Source organism: Cherax quadricarinatus, unplaced genomic scaffold (assembly GCF_038502225.1).
Source record: "Cherax quadricarinatus isolate ZL_2023a unplaced genomic scaffold, ASM3850222v1 Contig25, whole genome shotgun sequence".
In the NCBI taxonomy this organism is placed as follows: Eukaryota; Metazoa; Arthropoda; class Malacostraca; order Decapoda; family Parastacidae; genus Cherax; species Cherax quadricarinatus.
Window position 1 is genome coordinate 221,308 of NW_027195051.1, and position 26,756 is coordinate 248,063.

At 41.3% G+C, this 26,756-nt stretch overlaps 1 protein-coding gene across 3 annotated transcripts; it reads right to left on the bottom strand.

Annotated features, from left to right (window-relative positions):
* Window positions 1-1,462: 1,462 nt before the first annotated feature.
* LOC128704531 (kelch-like protein 20) lies at window positions 1,463-23,258 on the bottom strand. Of its 3 annotated transcripts, none has more exons than XM_053799644.2 (10): window positions 23,139-23,258; window positions 21,995-22,177; window positions 21,038-21,188; window positions 19,468-19,633; window positions 17,496-17,629; window positions 16,539-16,698; window positions 15,422-15,603; window positions 8,325-8,477; window positions 7,146-7,324; window positions 1,463-4,651 (listed from the first exon to the last, which is right to left on the bottom strand). In XM_053799644.2, the coding sequence occupies exons 2-10, from the start codon at window positions 22,168-22,170 to the stop codon at window positions 4,468-4,470; spliced, it is 1,485 nt and encodes a 494-aa protein (XP_053655619.1). In that variant the 5' UTR covers window positions 22,171-22,177; window positions 23,139-23,258; the 3' UTR covers window positions 1,463-4,467. The 3 variants fall into 3 exon arrangements, with proteins under 3 accessions (XP_053655619.1, XP_053655620.1, XP_069935925.1); XM_053799645.2 differs by having other exon boundaries at window positions 23,131-23,228; XM_070079824.1 differs by lacking the exon at window positions 1,463-4,651 and adding an exon at window positions 4,941-5,112.
* Window positions 23,259-26,756: the final 3,498 nt, after the last annotated feature.

Here is a 26,756-nt window from a genome sequence, read left to right on the forward strand (position 1 = left end):
ATATTCAATATTGAATAGTACACAGTATGAAAGCCTTTTACGTTATATTCAATATTGAATAGTACACAGTATGAAAGCCTTTTACGTTATATTCAATATCGCACATTCCGTGAAAGCCTTTTTTGTGTTACAATGGTCCCTCGATAATCCTAAGGCTCAATAGTCGTAATTTTAGAAAATCGTAACGCTATTTTCATCAAAACATTGGCTCGCTAATCATAGTTTGACTCGTGAATAGTCATTCGTCTGGGATGAATACTCACGGCTCTGAGCCGTTCCCAGCCAGTGTGCCATTGTTTACCAGTGAGCGACGGTCCCCTCACTTGCTCATACAAAATATTTCATAATATTCCATTCATTTTAGTGCTTGCAACTGAAGGAGGGGTGTTAATGTTGCAGTTTAAAAATTCCAGAAGGTAATTCTTCACACTAAGGCCAAACACTTCATTGAACCACTCGACGAAAATTTCCCTTGTGACCCATGCCTTACTATTAGATTTCCAAAACACACACAATTTACTCTTCATAACATTGTTTTTCCTGAACACTCTGGGATTTTCAGAATGGTGCACTAGTAACGGCTTCACTCAGAAATCCCCACTAGCATTAGCACAGAACATGAGCATCAGCCTGTCTTTCATAGGCTCGTGTCCTGGTAGTCCCTTTTCCTCCTGAGTAATGTAGGTCCTCTTTGGCATTTTCTTCCAAAAGAGGCCTGTTTCGTCACAATTGAACACTTGCTCAGGTTTCAGTCCTTCAGCCTCTATGTACTCCTTGAATTCACTTACGAATTTTGTAGCTGCAATTTTGTCTGAACTGGCAGCCTCACCATGCCTTATCCCACTGTGTATGCCACTACGTTTCTCAAATCTCTCAAACCAACCTTTGCTGGCCTTAAATTCACAAATATCAGTACTTGTTGCAGGCAATTTCCTTACCAGATCGTCGTGCAACTGCCTAGCCTTTTCACAAATAATCAACGTCATAAGACTATCTCCTGCTAATTGTTTCTCGTTTATCCACACCAATAATAACTTCTCAACATCTCCGAGTACTGGTGATCTCATTTTTGTCAGCATATTTACCCCCTTTGCAACAACAGCTTCCTTGATTTCCTTTTTCTTGGCCACGATGGAAGCTATGGTTGTATGGGGTTTGTTATACATCCTGGCCAGTTCGGCCACATGTACGCCACTTTCATATTGTTCAATGATGTTTTTCTAGGAGTGAATGGAGACGAATGGTTTTTAATACTTGACGTGCTGTTGGAGTGTGAGCAAAGTAACATTTATGAAGGGGTTCAGGGAAACCGGCAGGCCGGACTTGAGTCCTGGAGATGGGAAGTACAGTGCCTGCACTCTGAAGGAGGGGTGTTAATGTTGCAGTTTAAAAACTGTAGTGTAAAGCACCCTTCTGGCAAGACAGTGATGGAGTGAATGATGGTGAAAGTTTTTCTTTTTTGGGCCACCCTGCCTTGGTGGGAATCGGCCAGTGTACTAATAAAAAAAAATAAAAAAAACTACTAAATAAGCTACCATGGCTCCAAAGAAAGCTCCTAGTGCCAAGCCTTTGGTAAAGAAGGTGAGAAATATGACTGAATTTAAGAAAAACATTTATTTTTTTTTTTATTTTTTATTATCACACTGGCCGATTCCCACCAAGGCAGGGTGGCCCGAAAAAGAAAAACTTTCACCATCATTCACTCCATCACTGTCTTGCCAGAAGGGTGCTTTACACTACAGTTTTTAAACTGCAACATTAACACCCCTCCTTCAGAGTGCAGGCACTGTACTTCCCATCTCCAGGACTCAAGTCCGGCCTGCCGGTTTCCCTGAACCCCTTCATAAATGTTACTTTGCTCACACTCCAACAGCACGTCAAGTATTAAAAACCATTCGTCTCCATTCACTCCTAGAAAAACATCATTGAACAATATGAAAGTGGCGTACATGTGGCCGAACTGGCCAGGATGTATAACAAACCCCATACAACCATAGCTTCCATCGTGGCCAAGAAAAAGGAAATCAAGGAAGCTGTTGTTGCAAAGGGGGTAAATATGCTGACAAAAATGAGATCACCAGTACTCGGAGATGTTGAGAAGTTATTATTGGTGTGGATAAACGAGAAACAATTAGCAGGAGATAGTCTTATGACGTTGATTATTTGTGAAAAGGCTAGGCAGTTGCACGACGATCTGGTAAGGAAATTGCCTGCAACAAGTACTGATATTTGTGAATTTAAGGCCAGCAAAGGTTGGTTTGAGAGATTTGAGAAACGTAGTGGCATACACAGTGGGATAAGGCATGGTGAGGCTGCCAGTTCAGACAAAATTGCAGCTACAAAATTCGTAAGTGAATTCAAGGAGTACATAGAGGCTGAAGGACTGAAACCTGAGCAAGTGTTCAATTGTGACGAAACAGGCCTCTTTTGGAAGAAAATGCCAAAGAGGACCTACATTACTCAGGAGGAAAAGGGACTACCAGGACACGAGCCTATGAAAGACAGGCTGATGCTCATGTTCTGTGCTAATGCTAGTGGGGATTTCTGAGTGAAGCCGTTACTAGTGCACCATTCTGAAAATCCCAGAGTGTTCAGGAAAAACAATGTTATGAAGAGTAAATTGTGTGTGTTTTGGAAATCTAATAGTAAGGCATGGGTCACAAGGGAAATTTTCGTCGAGTGGTTCAATGAAGTGTTTGGCCTTAGTGTGAAGAATTACCTTCTGGAAAAGAAATTGGATCTCAAGTGCCTCCTAGTAATGGACAATGCACCTGCTCATCCTCCAAACTTGGATGACCTGATTCTGCAGGAGTTTGGGTTATCACAGTAAAGTTCTTGTCCCCGAATACCACTCCTCTCCTCCAGCCCATGGACCAGCAGGTCATTTCAAACTTTAAAAAACTATACACCAAAACAATGTTTCAAAGGTGCTTTAATGTGGCCTCAGACACTCACTTGACCCTAAGAGAGTTTTGGAAAGAACACTTCAGTATCCTCCATTGCATAAGCCTTATAGGTATGGCTTGGGAGGAAGTGACTACCAGGACTTGGAACTCTGCTTGGAGAAAATTGTGGCCAGATTGTGTCCACAAGAGGGATTTTGAAGGGTTTGTGGCTGACCCTGATGAGCCTATGTCAGTTGTGAAATCTATTGTGGCATTGGGGAGTTCCATGGGGTTGGATGCAAGTTTGGAGGATGTGGAAGACCACAATGAAGAGCTCACCACTGAGGAGCTGCAAGAGCTTCAGCAGGAACAGGAACAGATTGCAGCTCAGAATCTTGCTGCAGGGGAGGAGGAAGAGAGATGAAAGAAGGTGCCTTCTTCAGAAATTAAGGAGATTTTTGAAATGTGGGGTAAGATGGAAAGATTTCTGGAGAAACATCACCCTGACAAGGCTGTTGCAAGCCAGGTTGGCAACATGTACAGTGACAAAGTCTTGGCCCATTTTAGGGAAGTGTTAAAGAGATGCCAGAAACAGAGCTCTCTGGACAGTTTTTTTTGCTAGACAGGACTCCAGTGACTAAAGCTGGTCCTAGTGGCATTAAGAAACAGAGAAGTAACCCCAGAAAAGCACTTGGTACCTGAGGTGTTGATGGAAGGGGATTCCCCTTCCAAACAGTAAATAATCCAATGTCTCTCCTCCTCCAGTCTTCCATACACTAAGAAGAATTGCCAATAAAGGTAAGTGTTATGCTGTTACTGTATCATTCATCATGTGCCATTGTATTGTTTATGTACTACATCTATATTTCATGTAAAAAATTTTTTTGTTTAATACTTCTGGGTGTCAGGAACGGATTAATTGTATTTACATTATTTCTCATGGGGAAAATTGATTCGAAAATCGTAAATTTCGATAATAGTCACACTTCCAGGAACGGATTAATTACGAAAAACGAGGGACCACTGTATATTCAATATTAAATGGCACATACATACTATGAAAGCCTTTTTGTGTCATATTCAATTTCTATCTGTATTTTTCAATCACATTCCCAAGAACTCCCACTGATTACAGGTTCACAACATCGCTGACTGTATGTCCTTATGCCACCATAATAAAACGATGGAATGCACACAAAAAAACATCACAAATGGAACTGGATCCTCTGTTTCACTTATCACAAGCACTGAATACCAAGTAAAATATCACAAATGGAATTGGATCCTCTTTTTCACATGTCACAAGCATTGAATACCAAGAAAACCATCACAATGGTATTAGATACTCTTTTTCACTTTCCATAAGGTGTGAATCTAGAAAAACATTACAAATAGAATTGGATCCTCTACCTCATTTACCATATGGGATGAATACTAAGAAAAACATCACAAATAGGATTGGATCCTCTACCTCACTTGCTGTAAGGAATAATCATCACAAATGGGATTGGATCCTCATTCTCACTTTCCATAAGGAATAAACATCAACAAAAACATCATAAGTGGAATTAGATCCTCTACCTCACTTGCCATAAGGGGTAAAAACCTCATAATCCAGCACAGTAAAATTATAATCGCTCATTAAAGTGTTACAAGAAGCATTTTCACCATCATATGAATGAGGAAGGTTAGAGTAGCTCTCCAGGTTTTGGTTACAGTTGCCAGCGATGAACAGGTCGGCACCGGCGCCAAATATTGGACCGCAGCTGGAAAACGTGAGGTGTGTCAGTTTGCAGCAGACAGCAGAACAACCATATCCGCAGATGTGGTTATCCGTGGATGTGGTTATCCACGGATATGGTTCTCCTTGGATACGATTATCCCCAGATATGATTTCCAAAAATATTAAATTTTAAATGTAAAATATTAATATCAATTATAAAATATTAATATTAAATATAAAATATTAATATTAAATATAAAATATTAATATTAATAATATAAAATATTAATATTAAATAGAAATATTAAATTAAAATATTATATTAAATAAAATTAAATACCAGAATATTAAATGTCAAATTGAGAACCTAAGAGAAGGTGTGTAGTGCTGAACATCAATGAAAAAATGGCATTTCTAGACTTGATACAAGAAAAAATTTGTACACTGATGTTGCTAAGATGTACAACATGAACGACTCTTCCAATCATGCTGCGGCACTTCAACCTGCGAAAATTATGTAATTAGTGTCTATGTGTAATTTATCAATTAAACTTTATCATGGGTATGTGAATGAAAAATGACTTGTATATAGGACTCACTACTACTATCAGTGGATTTGGGCATCCATGGTAGGTCTAGCAAGGTATCCCCTGCAGATACAGGGGGACTACTCTATATACCATTCACTACTATCCATGGTAGGTCTAGCAAGGTATCCCCTGCAGATACAGGACCACTGCATGTAGGGTTTGCTATTATCTGTGGTTTTGGGCATCCATGGTAGGTCTTGCAACATATCACCCACGGATACAGGAGGACAAGTGTACCGGAAAAGCCTACGTCAGGGGTGGGGAACCTTTTTATTTTAGGCCACATTAGACTTAGCTGTACTCTAATAAGGTCAAGAAATTTTGATTATACTGCAAAATGACAGTTATTTTGTAAAAAGTTAATTATTATATAACATGAAGAAAAATCATTCATTTAAAAGCCCGTACTTAATGCCCTAGACCATACTGGCTAGTCAGTCAAAGCCTATAGGCTGACTAGCAAGATCACTACTGGCTAGTCAGCCAAAGCCTATAGGCTGACTAGCAAGATCACTATTGGCTAGTCAGCCAAAGCCTAAAGGCTGACTAGGAAGATCACTACTGGCTAGTCAGCCTAAGTTTATATGGTGAATGACTAGTACTGTTTAGACTGTTATATAAATATATAAAAAAATTTCTTGTACTATTACAGCAAAATAGTGTATTAATGAAATTCCTAGGTAGTAGGCTGGTAGACAGCAACCACCCAGGGAGGTACTACCGTCCTGTGGTAGTAGGTTGGTAGACAGCAGCCACCCAGGGAGGTACTACCGTCCTGTGGTAGTAGGTTGGTAGACAGCAACCACCCAGGGAGGTACTACCGTCCTGCCAAGCGAGTGTAAAACAAAGGCCTGTAATTGTTTTACATGATGGTAGGATTCCTGGTGTCTTTTTTTCTGTCTTATAAACATGCAAGATTTCAGGTACATCTTGCTACTTCTACTTACACTTAGGTCACACTACACATACATGTACAAGCATATATATACACACACCCCTCTGGGTTTTTTTCTATTTTCTTTCTAGTTCTTGTTCTTGTTTATTTCCTCTTTTCCTCTTACCTCCATGGGGAAGTGGAACAGAATTCTTCCTCCGTAAGCCATGCATGTTGTAAGAAGCGACTAAAATGCCGGGAGCAAGGGGCTAGTAACCCCTTCTCCTGTATATATTACTAAATGTAAAAGGAGAAACTTTTGTTTTTCCTTTTGGGCCACCCTGCCTCGGTGGGATACGACCGGTGTGTTGAAAGAAAGAAGAAACATGCAAGATTTCAAGTATGTCTTGTTACTTCTACTTACACTTAGGTCACACTACACATGCATGTACAAGCATTTATATACACACACCCTTCTGGGTTTTCTTCTGTTTTCTTACTAGTTCTTGTTCTTGTTTATTTCCTATCTCCATGGGGAAGTGGAACAGAATTCTTCCTCCATAACCCATGTGTGTCATAAGAGGCAACTAAAATGCCTGGAGCAAGGGGCTAGTAACCCCTTCTCCTGTACACATTACTGAAGTTGATGATTTTTTTTTTTTCGGCCACCCTGCTTCAGCGGGATACAGCCAGTTTGTTGAAAGAACTAGTAGTAGGTTTATGAAATTATGCTCTAAACCAGTATGGGCCATAGAGAGATGATAAAAATATAACAATACTCTTACTGTAAAATTATGACACAATACCAGTGCAACACAATTTAAAAATTCTCATGACCCAAATGTTAGTCGTCCTGTAAGATTACAATACAATCATCCTGTAAGATTACAACACAGTCTTCCCATCAGATGAACCACAGCATCAACAGTCTCCTCATCAATAAACCACAGCATCATCATCAATCTCCCCATCAGATGAACCACAGCATCAACAGTCTTCTTGTCAGATGAACCACAACGTCATCATCAATCTCCCCGACAGATGAAGCACAGCATCAACACCTCAAGACTCACTCGGGATGGTAACAAATCGCAAACATCTTTTTGACAACGGGAAACTTGGCCGGTGGAATGTCTTGATTATTGACCAGGGTGTAGAGGAAGGCTTTATCCGATGCCACGTATCTGCCCTTCATGGTAGTCTTGCCCCAGGGCACATCGCTGAACCCTCCACAGATTTCCCCGTGCTGACCCTGGTGAGGCAAAGCGTTATGAGAGTGCGTGTTCAGTGTTATAGTGGTTGTAGGCTAGCGGTCAGTGCCTACATCTACAAGTACAAACAATTGTATGAATGTTTGTGTCTACAAGTACAAACAATTATCTGATTATGTCTACAAGTACAAACAATTGTCTAAAAGTTTGTATCTATATCTACAAGAGTAAACATGACTAACTAAATCTCTGGCTAAACCAGACCCATTTTATATAAGACTTGTGTATCATGATATACATACGTGTTTATACACATATGTATATCATGACACACAAGTCTTATATAAAATGGGAGAAATACATATGTGTAATATGTATTGTGAGGATGTTACAGTCCTGGAGGTGGGAAGTACAGTGGCTGCACCCTGAAGGATGTGTAGGGATGTTACAGTCCTGGAGGTGGGAAGTACAGTGGCTGCACTCTGAAGGATGTGTAGGGGTGTTACAGTCCTGGAGGTGGGAAGTACAGTGGCTGCACCCTGAAGGATGTGTGGGGACATTACAGTCCTGGAGGTGGGAAGTACAGTGCCTGCACTCTGAAGGATGGGTGGGGATGTTACAGTCCTGGAGGTGGGAAGTACAGTGGCTGCACTCTGAAGGATGGGTGGGGACATTACAGTCCTGGAGGTGGGAAGTACAGTGCCTGCACTCTGAAGGATGGGTGGGGATGTTACAGTCCTGGAGGTGGGAAGTACAGTGGCTGCACTCTGAAGGATGGGTGGGGATGTTACAGTCCTGGAGGTGGGAAGTACAGTGGCTGCACTCTGAAGGATGGGTGGGGATGTTACAGTCCTGGAGGTGGGAAGTACAGTGTCTGCACTCTGAAGGAAAAGTGGGGATATCTGCAGCTTTGAACTGTAGTGTCAGCACACTTCTGGCAAGATAGCAAAGAAGCAAGTGATGGTGACAGTGTTTCTTCACTTCCAGGTCACCCTACTTCAGTGCAAAATGGCTGAAGTACTTAAAAAAACAATTACTGACCATAACAATGGTGTAGGTAGGAGCTACACCATCACAATGGCGGTGGAATGCATCAGCAGAATAACCATGAGTGGAAGCACGATAAACAAGGCGCCACATCTGTTTGTTGACTCCGTACCAATTGTTCAGCACCCGCTGTAACGACATTTTGTCCTGAAAAAACACAAAATTTATTCCAGAAATGAACAATTACTAAGAATAAAATTATTGTGTGTGGTTGTAAGAATTGTATTGATAAATTAGACACATGTGCAACTCTTGGGTATCTACAAATCTGTCAGACACTGCAACTTCTTGGGATCTTAATACTTAGGAATTCTTCGCTTGCCTAATTCTTGGGCACGACCTACTTCCACATTGAACAAATGTGACACGACCTATGACTGCTGCACCTCTCCTGCCATACGGTTTATAAGCTGCTTCTCCGCTGATATGCCGTATTCTATTCAAGATTGATGGACTGAACACATCGACTCAAGGTTGAGGGACTGATTACCTCATTCTCCTCCTGTTCTTCAAGTTTCTCCTACGTATGGACTGATGAAGCCACTGTGTGGCGAAACATTTCCTCAATAAAGATACCCAAGAGTTGCACATGTGTCTAATTTATCAACATGTCGGTTCTCTGAACCATTCATCTACAAGAATTGTATTGACAAAATACTGATGAAAGTGGAAGTGTAACACTTCATGATAAAAGAAAATCATACGATAAAGTGCATAAAAAGTAAATTTAAAGTGAGCATTGAAAAAGCAAAGTGGTGATACTGAGTAAAAAGTCTAGGCACTGACAGACTGGACATGGAGGACATTGAGAGAGGAAGGAACAAAATAGGATGACTTGGAGGGTGTATAAATCTGTAGTGGAGGGAAGGTGAAACAGGGGTCATCCTAGAAAAGGTTGGGGGGAGGGGGTAAAGGAGGTTTAGTGTGCAAGGGGCTTGGATTTCCTGCAAGTATGCATGAGCATTTTAGATAGGAGTGGAAGCAAATTGTTTTTTATGACGATGTGCTTTTGGAGTAACATTTATGAAGGGATTATGGGAAACCAGTTAGCCAGACTTGAGTCCTGTGCTCTGAAGGATGGGTGGATATATGCTGCAGTTTTGAACTGTAGTATCAGCACACCTCTGGAAAGACAGTGATAGAGTGAGTAAAGGTCAAAATATTTCTTCTGTTTCAGGTCATCCTGCCTCCAAGGGAGACGGCTGGTTGCGCTGCAGACTAGTCGACAGAAGACAAGGTAAACTACAGAATAAATGGGGGATAAATGTTTGTAGTATGTTAAGGCATCTGTAGAAAGAAATAAGTTTATCTATGGAGGCAAATATGAGCAGTGTACCATAGTGATACCAACACTTTCATATGGGTGTGAAGCATGGTATTTCAACATTTCAGTAATGAGGAAGCTGGTAGCACTGGAAGTGTTGTTTGAGAAAAATGTTTAGTACAAATATAGTGCAAAGAATTTAAGAATAAAATTCAGTATGAATAGTGCAAAGAATTTAAGAATATTTAATGCAGATATAGTGCAAAGAATTTGCAGCATGGAGATTAGAAGATAGTGTAGTGTAACAAAACTATAATTCAGAGGACAGAGGGGCTGTTGTGGAAGTCTGAGCATTTAGAGAGGATAGATCAGAATTGGAATCCTGTAATTGTTTTACATGATGGTAGGATTGCTGGTGTCTTTTTTCTGTCTCTTAAACATGCAAGATTTCAGGCACTTTTTGCTTCTTCTACTTACACTTAGGTCACACTACACATTCATGTACAAGCATATATATACACACCCCTCTGGGTTTTCTTCTATTTTCTTTCTAGTTCTTGTTTATTTCCTCTTATCTCCATGGGGAAGTGGAACAGAATTCTTCCTCCGTAAGCCATGCGTGTTGTAAGAGGCGACTAAAATGCTGGGAGCAAGGGGCTAGTAACCCCTTCTCCTGTATAAATTACTAAATTTGAAAGGAGAAACTTTCGTTTTTCTTTTTGGGCCACCCTGCCTTGGTGGGATACGGCCGGTTTGTTGAAAAAAAAAAAAAATCAGAACTGGATGAATTACTGGGAATGGTTGAACTCCCTGGAATGCAGGCAAGAAAGATACATGATAATATACACTTGGAAAATCCTAGAGGGATTAGTACCAAACTTGCAAATGAAAATCACTCCCTATGAAAGCAAAAGACTCAGAAGGAGATGCAACATTTCCCCAATGAAAAGCAGGGGCACCACGAGTACACTGAGAGAGAACACAGTAAGTGTCAGTGGCCCAAGACTGTTCAACTGCCTGCCAGCATACACAAGGGGGATTCCCAATAGACCTCTGGCTGTCTTCAAGAAGGCACTGTACAGGCACCTGACCAGCTGGGCTGTGATTTGTGCGTCAGTTTGCATGAGGCAAGCAGTAACAGCCTGGTTGATCAGGCCCTGATCCAATACAAGGCCTGGTCTCAGACCGAGCTGCAGGGGCACTGACCCCTGAAACCCTCTCCAGGTACAGTGGACCCCCGCATAACGATTACCTCCGAATGCGACCAATTATGTAAGTGTATTTATGTAAGTGCGTTTGTACGTGTATGTTTGGGGGTCTGAAATGAACTAATCTACTTCACAATATTTCTTATGGGAACAAATTCAGTCAGTACTGGCACCTGAACATACTTCTGGAGTGAAAAAATATCGTTAACCGGGGGTCCACTGTATACTCCAGGTAAGAGGATATATAAATCTGGGATGGAAGGAAGGAGGGAGGATATAGTCCAAGCAAGACTTGGAGGGACTGGGTACAGAGGTTTGCGCGAGTCTTGATCACCCAGCAGACTTATATGATCACAATAGAATGGAGCGAGCAGAGAAGTGTGGTTTTGATGGCTTGACGTGCTGTTGGAGTGCTCTCTAGAGACAGGACGTGAAAATATTTAATGGTAACAATACCGTATGATTAATGTACTAACAACAGATTAAGCAGGACTTTTATTTAACAGTAGATTAAGGACTTTTATTATATTTAACAGCAGATTAAGCAGGACTTTACAGCATTTAGTGTTCGAATAATCTAAATTACATTATTCAACAAGATTATTATCATTATAATCAAAACTAGGTAGTAAACCCAGAAGGGTCATACAGCATTCAACAAAACTGCTTTAACCAGATTAATTACTTCCCACCAAGGTAGGGTGACCAGAAGAAGGAAACACATCTACCATCATTCATCCAGTAGCTGTCTTGCCAAAGTACACAAACATTACACTGTCTCTACACAGCAAATTTTTTTTTTTTTAACACAACAGCCATTTCCCACAGAGAATTTTTTTTTTATTTATTATCACACCGGCCGATTCCCACCAAGGCAGGGTGGCCCGAAAAAGAAAAACTTTCACCATCATTCACTCCATCACTGTCTTGCCAGAAGGGTGCTTTACACTACAGTTTTTAAACTGCAACATTAACACCCCTCCTTCAGAGTGCAGGCACTGTACTTCCCATCTCCAGGACTCAAGTCCGGCCTGCCGGTTTCCCTGAATCCCTTCATAAATGTTACTTTGCTCACACTCCAACAGCACGTCAAGTATTAAAAACCATTTGTCTCCATTCACTCCTATCAAACACGCTCACGCATGCCTGCTGGAAGTCCAAGCCCCTCGCACACAAAACCTCCTTTACCCCCTCCCTCCAACCCTTCCTAGGCCGACCCCTACCCCGCCTTCCTTCCACTACAGACTGATACACTCTTGAAGTCATTCTGTTTCGCTCCATTCTCTCTACATGTCCGAACAACCTCAACAACCCTTCCTCAGCCCTCTGGACAACAGTTTTGGTAATCCCGCACCTCCTCCTAACTTCCAAACTACGAATTCTCTGCATTATATTCACACCACACATTGCCCTCAGACATGACATCTCCACTGCCTCCAGCCTTCTCCTCGCTGCAACATTCATCACCCACGCTTCACACCCATATAAGAGCGTTGGTAAAACTATACTCTCATACATTCCCCTCTTTGCCTCCAAGGACAAAGTTCTTTGTTTCCACAGACTCCTAAGTGCACCACTCACTCTTTTTCCCTCATCAATTCTATGATTCACCTCATCTTTCATAGACCCATCCGCTGACACGTCCACTCCCAAATATCTGAATACGTTCACCTCCTCCATACTCTCTCCCTCCAATCTGATATTCAATCTTTCATCACCTAATCTTTTTGTTATCCTCATAACCTTACTCTTTCCTGTATTCACCTTTAATTTTCTTCTTTTGCACACCCTACCAAATTCATCCACCAATCTCTGCAACTTCTCTTCAGAATCTCCCAAGAGCACAGTGTCATCAGCAAAGAGCAGCTGTGACAACTCCCACTTTGTGTGTGATTCTTTATCTTTTAACTCCACGCCTCTTGCCAAAACCCTCGCATTTACTTCTCTTACAACCCCATCTATAAATATATTAAACAACCACGGTGACATCACACATCCTTGTCTAAGGCCTACTTTTACTGGGAAAAAATTTCCCTCTTTCCTACATACTCTAACTTGAGCCTCACTATCCTCGTAAAAACTCTTCACTGCTTTCAGTAACCTACCTCCTACACCATACACTTGCAACATCTGCCACATTGCCCCCCTATCCACCCTGTCATACGCCTTTTCCAAATCCATAAATGCCACAAAGACCTCTTTAGCCTTATCTAAATACTGTTCACTTATATGTTTCACTGTAAACACCTGGTCCACACACCCCCTACCTTTCCTAAAGCCTCCTTGTTCATCTGCTATCCTATTCTCCGTCTTACTCTTAATTCTTTCAATTATAACTCTACCATACACTTTACCAGGTACACTCAACAGACTTATCCCCCTATAATTTTTGCACTCTCTTTTATCCCCTTTGCCTTTATACAAAGGAACTATGCATGCTCTCTGCCAATCCCTAGGTACCTTACCCTCTTCCATACATTTATTAAATAATTGCACCAACCACTCCAAAACTATATCCCCACCTGCTTTTAACATTTCTATCTTTATCCCATCAATCCCGGCTGCCTTACCCCCTTTCATTTTACCTACTGCCTCACGAACTTCCCCCACACTCACAACTGGCTCTTCCTCACTCCTACAAGATGTTATTCCTCCTTGCCCTATACACGAAATCACAGCTTCCCTATCTTCATCAACATTTAACAATTCCTCAAAATATTCCTTCCATCTTCCCAATACCTCTAACTCTCCATTTAATAACTCTCCTCTCCTATTTTTAACTGACAAATCCATTTGTTCTCTAGGCTTTCTTAACTTGTTAATCTCACTCCAAAACTTTTTCTTATTTTCAACAAAATTTGTTGATAACATCTCACCCACTCTCTCATTTGCTCTCTTTTTACATTGCTTCACCACTCTCTTAACTTCTCTCTTTTTCTCCATATACTCTTCCCTCCTTGCATCACTTCTACTTTGTAAAAACTTCTCATATGCTAACTTTTTCTCCCTTACTACTCTCTTTACATCATCATTCCACCAATCGCTCCTCTTCCCTCCTGCACCCACTTTCCTGTAACCACAAACTTCTGCTGAACACTCTAACACTACATTTTTAAACCTACCCCATACCTCTTCGACCCCATTGCCTATGCTCTCATTAGCCCATCTATCCTCCAATAGCTGTTTATATCTTACCCTAACTGCCTCCTCTTTTAGTTTATAAACCTTCACCTCTCTCTTCCCTGATGCTTCTATTCTCCTTGTATCCCATCTACCTTTTACTCTCAGTATAGCTACAACTAGAAAGTGATCTGATATATCTGTGGCCCCTCTATAAACATGTACATCCTGAAGTCTACTCAACAGTCTTTTATCTACCAATACATAATCCAACAAACTACTGTCATTTCGCCCTACATCATATCGTGTATACTTATTTATCCTCTTTTTCTTAAAATATGTATTACCTATAACTAAACCCCTTTCTATACAAAGTTCAATCAAAGGGCTCCCATTATCATTTACACCTGGCACCCCAAACTTACCTACCACACCCTCTCTAAAAGTTTCTCCTACTTTAGCATTCAAGTCCCCTACCACAATTACTCTCTCACTTGGTTCAAAGGCTCCTATACATTCACTTAACATCTCCCAAAATCTCTCTCTCTCCTCTGCATTCCTCTCTTCTCCAGGTGCATACACGCTTATTATGACCCACTTCTCGCATCCAACCTTTACTTTAATCCACATAATTCTTGAATTTACACATTCATATTCTCTTTTCTCCTTCCATAACTGATCATTTAACATTACTGCTACCCCTTCCTTTGCTCTAACTCTCTCAGATACTCCAGATTTAATCCCATTTATTTCCCCCCACTGAAACTCTCCTACCCCCTTCAGCTTTGTTTCGCTTAGGGCCAGGACATCCAACTTCTTTTCATTCATAACATCAGCAATCATCTGTTTCTTGTCATCCGCACTACATCCACGCACATTTAAGCAACCCAGTTTTATAAAGTTTTTCTTCTTCTCTTTTTTAGTAATTGTATACAGGAGAAGGGGTTACTAGCCCATTGCTCCCGGCATTTTAGTCGCCTCATACGACACGCATGGCTTACGGAGGAAAGATTCTTTTCCACTTCCCCATGGACAATAGAAGAAATAAAAAAGAACAAGAGCTATTTAGAAAAAAGAGAAAAACCTAGATGTATGTATATATATATATGCATGTGCGTGTCTGTGAAGTGTGACCAAAGTGTAAGTAGGAGTAGCAAGATATCCCTGTTATCTTAGCGTGTTTATGAGACAGAAAAAGAAACCAGCAATCCTACCATCATGCAAAACAGTTACAGGTTTTTGTTTCACAGTCATCTGGCAGGACGGTAGTACTTCCCTGGGTGGTTGCTGTCTACCAACCCAAAAAAGAAGAAACACTTCCACCAACACTCACTCCATCACTGTATTTCCAGAGGGGCACCAATAATACAGTTCAAAACTGCTTATATCCCCACCCCAATTTTTTTTTAACACATTGGCCATTTCCCACCAGGGCAGGGTGACCCAAAAAAGAAGAAACACTTCCATCATAACTCACTCCATACCCCAAAAATACTTGCATTAATTAGTATCTGTGACCCAGCAAACAGTTTGAGAGAGACGCGAGGCTGTAGACGCTTGTCTTCATTGGTGGAGTTATCTTTAAACTTATTGGGAAGTGCAGCATATCTGTACCGCTCCAAGGACAACTCCATGGGTACCGCACCTGTTGGTTCCACTTCCTCAGCAAACACCTGGCTGTCTGAAGTTTAAATCAAGTTAACAAACACTGGACTGAAGTGTAAATAAGATCAACAAACACTGAAGTGTAAATAAGGTTAACAAATGCTTTACTGTCTGATGTGTAAATCAAGTAAATTTAAGTACAGTAATAACTAATAAAAAATTATTTTATAACATGGAAAAGTCAATAAAATTAAGGCAAACAGAGCAATAAAGTACAGACTCAGGAATAACAATGCAACTGCATTTTGTGTGAACTACTTGCAATGCGATTCAGCAAGCCAATAAAATCTAATAACTCAAAAATCTTAATAAAAGCTAGTGCTGTATGGCACTTGTGGGTTTAGCACTTAGTTTCAATTGTAATAACAATAATGTGAGAACAACATTAACGAATGGCAAGTCCTCGACTTACAAACATGCTGGGGACCTCCTGAATTGTATATAATACAGCCTCTCCTCACTTAATGATGAAGTTCCATTCCTGAGACCACATCGATAAACGAATTTGTGCTCAGTGAGGAACATACTATAATGTAGTGGGTTTGTGTCAACCATCTTTGATAACGTTTTATTGTCACCTCTGCACCATTTATAAAGTTTTCAGTACATTTTGAAATGTTTATACAGTACTAGTGTACTGTATATTGTAATAAAAAGAATAGAGGAAATCAGCTGTAATATACATCGTTTAGGTATGCATATTGGTCAGAGAGCCCATCGTAAATCCAAGGCATCAGTAAACTAATACATCGCTAAGTGAGGAGAAGCTGTATTCATCTTACCAAAATGAAGAAGTCCTACACAAGACATTTTTTCCATGATCTTACCAATAAGTCCTACACAAGCCATTTTTTTTCTGCGCTCTTACCAATAAGCAGAAGCCCTACACGAGCCATTTTTCCCGTGATCTTACCAATAACTCCGACACAAGCCATTTTTCCATGGTCTTACCAATGAGCAGAAGTCGGACGTGATTAATAACACCCTGCAACTTCTGACACACTCTCAGTCTCTCTTCCTCTGTCCAGTGTGGGGTCGGCTGTGCTACCCCGGCTCCATACTTGGCCCAGTTCAACACACCTCTCCACACATCCTCCTCCTCCAGTGCCAGCTGAAAAAACACACATTTCAATTAATATTATGTCTAATCAAATAAAACAGTCATCTCTCGAGAATAAAAAGGCACAGTACCGTGAGTGGAGCAATACATAAACACATACAGCAGTAGCCTGGGACATAACCTGCTGTATAACTGGGCCCTCCTGTACAGCAGTAGCCTGGAACCTAACCTGCTGTATAACTGGGCCCTCCTGTACAGCAGTAGCCTGGAACATAACCTGCTGTATAACTGGGCCCTCCTGTACAGCAGTAGCCTGGGACATAACCTGCTGTATAACTGGGCCCTCCTGTACAGCAGTAGCCTGGAACATAACCTGCTGTATAACTGGGCCCTCCTGTACAGCAGTAGCCTGGGACATAACCTACTGTATAACTGGGCCCTCCTGTACAGCAGTAGCCTGGGACATAACCTACTGTATAACTGGGCCCTCCTGTACAGCAGTAGCCTGGGACATAACCTGCTGTATAACTGGGTCCTCCTGTACAGCAGTAGCCTGGGACATAACCTGCTGTATAACTGGGCCCTCCTGTACAGCAGTAGCCTGGAACCTAACTTGCTGTATAACTGGGCCCTCCTGTACAGCAGTAGCCTGGGACATAACCTGCTGTATAACTGGGCCCTCCTGTACAGCAGTAGCCTGGAACCTAACCTGCTGTATAACTGGGCCCTCCTGTACAGCAGTAGCCTGGAACCTAACTTGCTGTATAACTGGGCCCTCCTGTACAGCAGTAGCCTGGGACATAACCTGCTATATAACTGAGTCCATCCTGTACTTTCAAAACACTTACATTATCGGAGGAGATGAGTCTGATGAGTGCCTCGCGGGAGAGGTTAAGGAAGGAAGAAGTCTGCATGCATTCCAGTGCATTTTCACCGATGTGTGCCACACATCGGTCAACAAAGGAGCGACTTCCTTTACTACCTGGAATAATACCGTCAATAAGTAAAACTCATTTTAAATCTCCCAACAAGCAAAAACTAATAAAAAATATATCATAGCTCCTTTAATTTGTTTTTTATTTTATTGAGATATCAGCCATTTTCCACCAAGGCAGGGTGGCCCAAAGAAGAAAAACTTTAATCATCATTCACTCCATCACTGTCTTGCCAGAGGTCATTACACTACAGGTGTAAAACTTCAACATTAACACCCCTTCTTCAGAGTGCAGGCACTGTACTTTCCATCTCCAGGACTCAGTCTGGCCTGCCAGTTTCCCTGAATTTCTTCATAAATGTTGCCTTGCTTACATTCCAACAGCACATCAAGTCCTAAAAACCATTTACTACATGGAAAAATACCATTAATAAATACAGGTTCTACAATGAGGTTACATTCCAATAATGAACTGCCACTGATACAGTCTGCCTTGCCTCACAGAATTTTCCCTTCTATCTGTTGCTGTCTTGCAACACTGCATAGCTCCTGATGACACACGAGTGCGAAAGATCTACAGCTAAAGATTTCCATCCCATGTGGCTTGTTCTGCGAGGACATAGATGAAGATTGTAGAAATATATACAACAAGCAGTGGAAGATGAAGGAATCAGTCCCCGAGCCTAGGGGCAGGTGATGAGCATCCTAGTCTAGAATTATACTGATAAAGCCACTGGATGGCAAAACGTCTACAAGTAAGGATACCCAAATGTGCATGTGTCAAATTCATAATCTTGTTGGTACTGTATACCTAGGATACACAGGAGAGCCCTGCATATTTGGTACTCTTTTTTTTCAGTCTTCCATGTTTTCAATAGCTTTTAACTGACCCATTGTTCATGATATTCAATGCTTTTACCAGTTTTGCACAACTGTTGCATCAGGGAAGGGTGAGCAGCACCATATTTTAAGGTAATTATTGTAGGTACTGTGTATTTATTATACTTTTTTATCAGTTTTTTATGCCTAGCCATGTTGAGCATTTAATATATGATAGTGTGAACACATTATCAGGCATCTTAGATGGATTTGTTAATGAAAAAGTGCTCTTTCCCACCTGCTGGTGATTTTTGCTTATTGTATGAGGTCAGGAACCTATGACCCATACAAACAGGGCCCTCCTGTATATACAGGAGGTGTTTGAATGCACCAGACCTCGAAGAACTGGAGTCCGAACGATTCTGTTCAGAAAAAATTGACATGATCTTTGAGCATTTTTCTGGAGAGCAAATGCACCGACTTGTTGAAAATTCAGTTGTAAAAAAAAATTACAGGAAAGCCCTGCTTCGAAAGTGCTTTGAAATGACCTCTGACACTGACCCAACTCTCCGAGACTTTTGGAAGAGTCAGTTCAACATCCTCCAGTGTGGGTGGCTGGTAGTTAAAGCCTGGGATATACTGTTTCCCACATTGACTTTTCACAGTTTCAACACCACCTAGGAACCAATTAAGTTCCAACACTGAGGTTCCACTGTATATAACAAATATAGTAGAGGCAGACCTCCTACACATGGTTCTGTTTTAGATACAACCAAGTGAATAACAGCATTTTTAACCTTTTTGGCAGCAAAAGCAATAATTAAAATGTTAGAACATTAGAAATCATAAGAACATAAGAAAGGAGAAACACTGCAGCAGGCCTGTTGGCCCATACTAGGCAGGTCCTTCACAGATCCATCCCATGCAGACCTCCCATGCATTTTTTTTTACTATGAGTACAACCATTTGAATAAATGTTTTAAATCCTTTATTTTTTGTTACAAAGCAATAATTAACATGTCAAAAGCATCACTGAAAATCACCTAACATTACAAATCGGTACCAACCTCCGGTACGCTGTTCCATCTTGAGTGCGGCCATGAGGAAAGTGCATGCATTATGTGGGGTCATGGTAGTGGCTATGTGGTCCTCACAGTGCTGACACAGTTCCTCCAGACCCAGGTCATGACCCACTCCATACACCTCGAACACTCCGCTGTCGCTCATCACTACCTAATACAGCAATAATAGGCTTGAAATATCGGAGTAGAATAATAATAATCTTGATTTCTACAAGTGCATGTATAAGGTATACATACCGTAGTGAACATCAATAACATACTACTATATAGAAAGCTGCTTGTTATGCAGAGCATTTTAGACAAATTAGATCAATTCTGTCCCCAGGATGCAACTCGCACCAGTAGACTAACATCCAGGTATCTATTTTACTGCTAGGTGAACATGGACAGTAGGTGTCTTAAGGAAACACATCCTGATATTCCTACCCATACTGGGGATCGATCCCCAGACCTCAGCATACGAGCTAAGTGTGCTACCAATTGAGCTACGAGGCACCCTAAAGGGAAAGATTGCAAAATTTGAATAGTCTGACCTATATTTTTCTTGTTTTATCAACAATCTGGCCATCTCCCACCGAGGCAGGGTAACCCAAAAAAAAGAAGAAACACATTCACCATCACTCACTCCATCACCATCCTGACCAATATAATATTTGACCGAGCCAGTGTGACCCAAAAAAGAAAAATACAAAGTTTATACATTTCCTTTTACATTTAGTAATTTACACAGGAGAATGAGTTACTAGTTCTGACGATTTTTTTACTGTAATTGAAAAATAACAATACAAATACTGTGGAGGTGGAAGTAGTACAGTGATACCAACAAGTTGCTGGTAAAAGACACGTATGCAACGATCAGAACATTTATTAAGGAAACACTTCAACAAAACATAAGTAATGCTCTGATCACCATATACGTGTCTTTTTACCTAACAATATTACCCAGAATAAAAACACAACGATTAAAATAAACTAACACTAAGATTAAAGGAAATGCGACTCAAGCAAAATAATCACACAGAAATAGTTTATCAAGCTCAAAATACACACAATACTAGAGGCTTTCTTTTGTGTCTAACAATATTTTATTAAATGTAAAGTACATTATCTGTTTTTAGGTGCTCCTCAACTTACGATGGTTCGACTTGTAATATTTTGCTTAATGATTGCATGAAAGCAATTACAGCAGAACCTCCATAACTTCTGCTTCTACCAACTTTTCTGTACTCGACTGAAGAAGGCTACTGTGTAGGCAAAACGTTTCGAAATAAATATACCTAACTGTTGCATATATGTCTTGCCTAATAACCTAATCTTATCTTACTTTACTTTACCAAACCTAGCCTAAAATAACCTTACCTAACATTACCTTACTTTACCTTACCTAACCTTACCTTACCTAACCTTACCTTACCTAACCTAACCTTACCTTACCTTACCTAACCTAACCTTACCTAAACTTGACCTTACCTTCCCTAACCTAACCTTACTTAACCTCGCCTTAGTTAGCCTAACCTAACGCACAGAACAGACAGAAAAAATACAATTGCATTACCTTGCCAGTATAAATATAATTGATAACCTGTCTGAATATATTGGGTTGGTACTGTGGTAGACGAATGGTGGTGTGAGGCTTGCCTGGCGTCACTGTGCTGCCGGGAATCACACACACCTCGCCTCCTGGTGCTTCCACAAAGCTCTTGCACCTGGAAAAATAAAGATTTTACTGAAAATTGTAGCCCTAGGGTAAACTCTCCAGCGGCAGTTTTCCATATATGTATCTAATGTAAAAAGATCACAGTAAACAGGTGATATCACAATATACAAAACCACCACTGTAAAAAAATAATGAAATTCTAACCGCTTTTGTAATTTCTCACAATATCAAGGAAATGTGATGTGAGAAAACCACAAAAGCATTTAGAATATTATTTTTTCACAGTGGTGGTTCTGCATATGTGTCTAAGTATATACAGCAGTAGCATGGAAACTAGCCTGCTGTATAAGCGGGTCCTGCTGTATGGCAGTATCCCAGAACCTAACCTCCCCCTCCTGTACAGCAGTAGCCCAGAACCTAACCTAATGTATGAGCGGGACCCTCCCGTAAAGCATTAGCCCGTAACCTAACCTGCTGTATAAGTGGGGCCCTCCTGGGAGGGCCCCACTTATACAGCAGGTTAGGTTCCAGGCTACTTCTGTAAAGAAAAATTGGTGTAAAGTGAATCATAGCCTTTTTTCTACTTTCAGATGCCTATAAAAGCCTGATAACATGTTTACACTATCATATATTAAGTGAGCAATAGAATTAGGCCTAAAAATGCATATACAGTACACACATTATTTAAAATATTTTCATCCTTAGCTTATTGTGACTGGTGAATATACTTATTGTAGGAAATCTGAATAAATGAAGAATGAATATAACCGAAAACCGCTGCATTAGCAGAACACCGTAAAGCGAGGTGCTGTAAAGTGAGGCCCTCTCGTATACAGTAAAAAAATCTTGATATACCTTGCTTTAAGAATGAGTTTGTGAGCCGCTATGTGAGTCTCTTCCCGACCCACAACAAAAATGATATCTGCCGAGTCTTTGTCTTCCTGTAAGTGCTGGAGGTCTTCCAGGAGTCTTGAAACACCGACTAAGGACTTGTCTGAGAAGTGAAGACCACCTCCCACCCGGGTCCCCATGCTGAAACTGACAGTCATGTTATTACTCATATTGTCACTGTTTACCTAGCAGTAAGTAGGTACCTGGGTGTTAGTCTACTAACACCTGCTGTTACTGTTCACCTAGCAGTAAGTAGGTACCTGGGTTTTAGTCTACTAACACCTGCTGTCACTGTTCACCTAGCAGTAAGTAGGTACCTGGGTTTTAGTCTACTAACACCTGCTGTCACCGTTCACCTAGCAGTAAGTAGGTACCTGGGTGTTAGTCTACTAACACCTGCTGTCACTGTTCACCTAGCAGTAAGTAGGTACCTGGGTTTTAGTCTACTAACACCTGCTGTTACTGTTCACCTAGCAGTAAGTAGGTACCTGGGTTTTAGTCTACTAACACTTGCTGTCACTGTTCACCTAGCAGTAAGTAGGTACCTGGGCATTAGTCTACCAACACCTGCTGTCCATGTTCACCTAGCAGTAAGTAGGTACCTGGGTGTTAAGTGACTGGTGTGGGTGGCATCCTGGGGCCAAAATTAACCTAAGTTGTGGTAAATGCTCAACATAACCAGGAACTTTCTATATATAGTAGTATGTCATAGTATATCATAGGTGTGAGCTATGGTCTGTATAAGTTGTATCATGTACTGGTAGATTTAAACATTATTATTGTTACTATTATTATTATTATTATTATTATTATTATTATTATTATTATTATTATATTATCATCATTGATGTTAGCTATGGTCATTATACCTTGTATTTATAGAAATAATGATAATTATTATTATTATTATTATCATCATTGATGTTAGCTATGGTCATTATACTTTGTAGAAATAATAATGATAATTATTACTATAATTATTACTATTATTATTATATTATTAATTATTATATTACACCGTAGACACTAACTACCAATTTAACCTATAACGACCAAACAAGCAGTTCCACATCACCAGCAGACACTAACTACCAATTTACCAACTTACAAGCCCAGCAACTAGAGCTCAACCAATTTAAAAAAAACGGGTGAATATATTGCAGTTGCTGCCTCAGTAAAGTGAACAACCACAGTGACGCTGCCGACGTAAACAAACACCAGTATAAACCATGTAAATTACTGCTATAAACTATATAAATCCCACTTTGAACACTTTATAAGGGATTCTGTCCCTTTGTAATGGTATTTGATCACCTTGTAATGAATTGAACGCCTTGTAAAGGAATTCGATTCCTTAATAATGGCATCTGGATATCTTGAAAAGTATTGAATCCCTTTATAAGTGGATTGAATTCCTTTGTAATGGTATTTGAATATTTTGTAAAGGATTAATCTCTTTGTACTGACATCTGAACACTTTATAAAGGATTAAATCCTTTATAAAGATATTAATTCCTTTGAACATCTGAACACCTTATAAGATTCAATCCCTTAGAAGAGATTCGATCCAATTATCATGGCATCTGAGCAAATTATAAGGGATTCAATCCCTTTATTATAGCATCAGAACACCTCGAAAGGGATTTAATCCCTTTGTCGTGAGCTCTAAACCCATTTCCTGCAGTGGAAACTTTTTTTTTTTTTTAATGGACGGTTCTCCTGGGCATATGGACATTGCCGGCTATTAAGGTTGCCCATTCCCTAAACCCATAATATGCACATTATAAATCCCTTAACTACCACCCACAGCATGGGTATGGGCTAATGATAATGACTCTATTTCAGATTAAGATAAGTGGCCTGGTGGCTAAAGCTCCCGCTTCACACACGGAGGGCCCGGGTTCGATTCCCGGCGGGTGGAAACATTTCGACACGTTTCCTTACACCTGTTGTCCTGTTCACCTAGCAGCAAATAGGTACCTGGGTGTTAGTCGACTGGTGTGGGTCGCATCCTGGGGGGACAAGATTAAGGACCCCAATGGAAATAAGTTAGACAGTCCTCGATGACCTGGAACCACACGAGGGTCCCGAAACATGGAGAGCCAAGATGATGGATGTGGTACTGGAGAACCTCATGCATCAACATGTTAAGGATACTACCAGAGAGAGAGGGGAGGATGACCTGGAGTTTACATGGAGAGAGTTCCGGGGGTCAACGCCCCCGCGGCCCAGTCTGTGACCAGGCCTCCTGGTGGATCAGAGCCTGATCAACCAGGCTGTTGCTGCTGGCTGCACGCAAACCAACGTATGAGCCACAGCCCGGCTGATCAGGAACTGACTTTAGGTGCTTGTCCAGTGCCAGCTTGAAGACTGCCAGGGGTCTGTTGGTTCAATTCAAATTCAAATTCAAAGTTTATTCTCTATAAGGATTACAATGCTGAGTTTACAGAAATTTGGTTATTGTTTGGTTTACATGTAGTAAAATTGTGATTACAGAGTGTACCACTAGAACGCTTAGCATGGTTAGGCATTTCGGGCATACTTAGTTTTATTCTTAATTGTAAAATATTATAAATTATGTGTGCTGGGAGGCAGTTGAACAGTCTCGGGCCCCTGACACCAGGAAGACTGGACCTTGTGTTCACCCTGAGCAGTTCAGACATTGAGGACATCACATATGAGAGGCCCCTAGGAGCTAGTGACCACGTGGTTCTGTGCTTTGAATACATAGTAGAGTTACAAGTGGAGAGGGTAACAGGAGTTGAATGGGAAAAGCCAGACTATAAACGGGGGGACTACATAGGCTTGAGGAACTTCCTGCAAGAGGTTCAGTGGGACAGAGAACTGATAGAAAAGTCCGTAAATGAAATGATGGAATACGTAACAACAAAATGTAAGGAGGCAGAGGTAAGATTTGTTCCCAAGGGCAACAGAAATAATGGGAAGACCAGAATGAGCCCCTGGTTTACCTGACGGTGTAAGGAGGCAAAAGCCAAGTGCAATAGAGAATGGAAAAAGTACAGAAGCCAAAGAACACAGGAAAATAAGGAGATTAGTAGAAGAGCCAGGAACGAGTATGCACAGGTAAGGAGGGAGGTCCAGCAACAGTATGAAAATAACAGCATCGAAAGTCAAATCTGACCCGAAACTGTTGTATAGCCACATCAGGAGGAAGATAACATTCAAAGACCAGGTGATCAGGCTGAGGAAAGAAGGTGGGGAACTCACAAGTAATGATCACGAGGTATGCGAGGAGCTCAACATGAGATTTAAGGAAGTATTTACAGTAGAGACAGGAATGGCTCCAAGAAGACAGCACAGAGGGGAACACCAAGAGGGAACATACCAACAGGTGCTGGATGACATACAAACAACGGAGGAGGAGGTGCAGAAGCTGCTAAGTGACCTCGATACCTCAAAGGCGAGGGGTCCAGACAATATCCTGTGGGTCCTTAGAGAAGGAGCAGAGATGCTGTGTGTGCCTCTAACCACAATCTTCAATACATTCCTTGAAAATGGGCAACTACCTGAGGTATGGAAGACGGCAAATGTAGTCCCCATTTTTAAGAAAGGAGACAGAAATGAGGCACTAAACTACAGACCAGTGTCTCTGACGTGTATAGTATGCAAAGTCATGGAGAAGATTATTAGGAGGAGAGTGGTGGAACACCTGGAACGAAACAAGATTATGAACAACATCCAGCATGGATTCATGGAAGGCAAATCCTGTGTCACAAACCTCCTGGAGTTTTATGACAAGGTAACAGAAGTAAGAAACGAGAGAGAGGGGTGGGTTGATTGCATTTTCGTGGACTGCAAGAAGGCCTTCGACACAGTTCCTCACAGGAGATTAGTGCAGAAGCTGGAGGATCACGCACATATAACAAGAAGGGCACTGCAATGGATCAGAGAATACCTGACAGGGAGGCAACAACGGGTCATGGTACGTGATGAGGTATCACAATGGGCTCCTGTGACGAGAGGGGTCCCACAGGGGTCAGTCCTAGGACCAGTGCTATTTTTGATATATGTGAATGACATGGTGGAAGTGTCCCTGTTCACAGATGATGTGAAGCTAATGAGAAGGATTAAATCGGATGAGGATCAGGCAGGACTACAAAGAGACCTGGATAGGCTGGACAGGTGGTCCAGCAACTGGTGTCTCGATTTCAACCCTGCCAAATGCAAAGTCATGAAGATTGGGAAGGGCAGAGAAGACCGCAGACAGAGTATAGACTAGGTGGACAAAGGCTGCAAACCTGACTCAAGGAGAAAGATCTTGGGGTGACCATAACACCGAGCACGTCTCCGGAGGCACACATCAACCAGATAACTGCTGCAGCATATGGGCGCCTGGCAAACCTAAGAATAGCGTTCCAATACCTTAGTAAGGAATCGTTCAAGACACTGTACACTGTGTACGTCAAGCCCATACTGGAGTATGCAGCACCTGTTTGGAACCCACACCTGGTCAAGCACGTCAAGAAATTAGAGAAAATACAAAGGTTTGCAACAAGGCTAGTTCCAGAGCTCAGGGGAATGTCCTACGAAGAAAGGCTGAGGGAAATCGGACTGACGACACTGGAGGACAGGAGGGTCAGGGGGTAGACATGATAACATACAAAATAATGTGTGGAATAGACAAGGTGGACAGAGACAGGATGTTCCACAGAGGGGACACAGAAACAAGAGCTCACAATTGGAAGCTGAAGACTCGGACGAGTCA

Coding starts and splice junctions, on each gene's coding strand:
- LOC128704531 (XM_053799644.2), bottom strand. CDS start 22,170: ATGGGGACCCGGGTGGGAGGTGGTCTTCACTTCTCAGACAAGTCCTTA. Junction 21,189..21,994: donor AAACTCATTCTTAAAGCAAG/GTATATCAAGAT, acceptor TTATTTTTCCAG/GTGCAAGAGCTTTGTGGAAG. Junction 19,634..21,037: donor ATTATATTTATACTGGCAAG/GTAATGCAATTG, acceptor TTGCTGTATTAG/GTAGTGATGAGCGACAGCGG.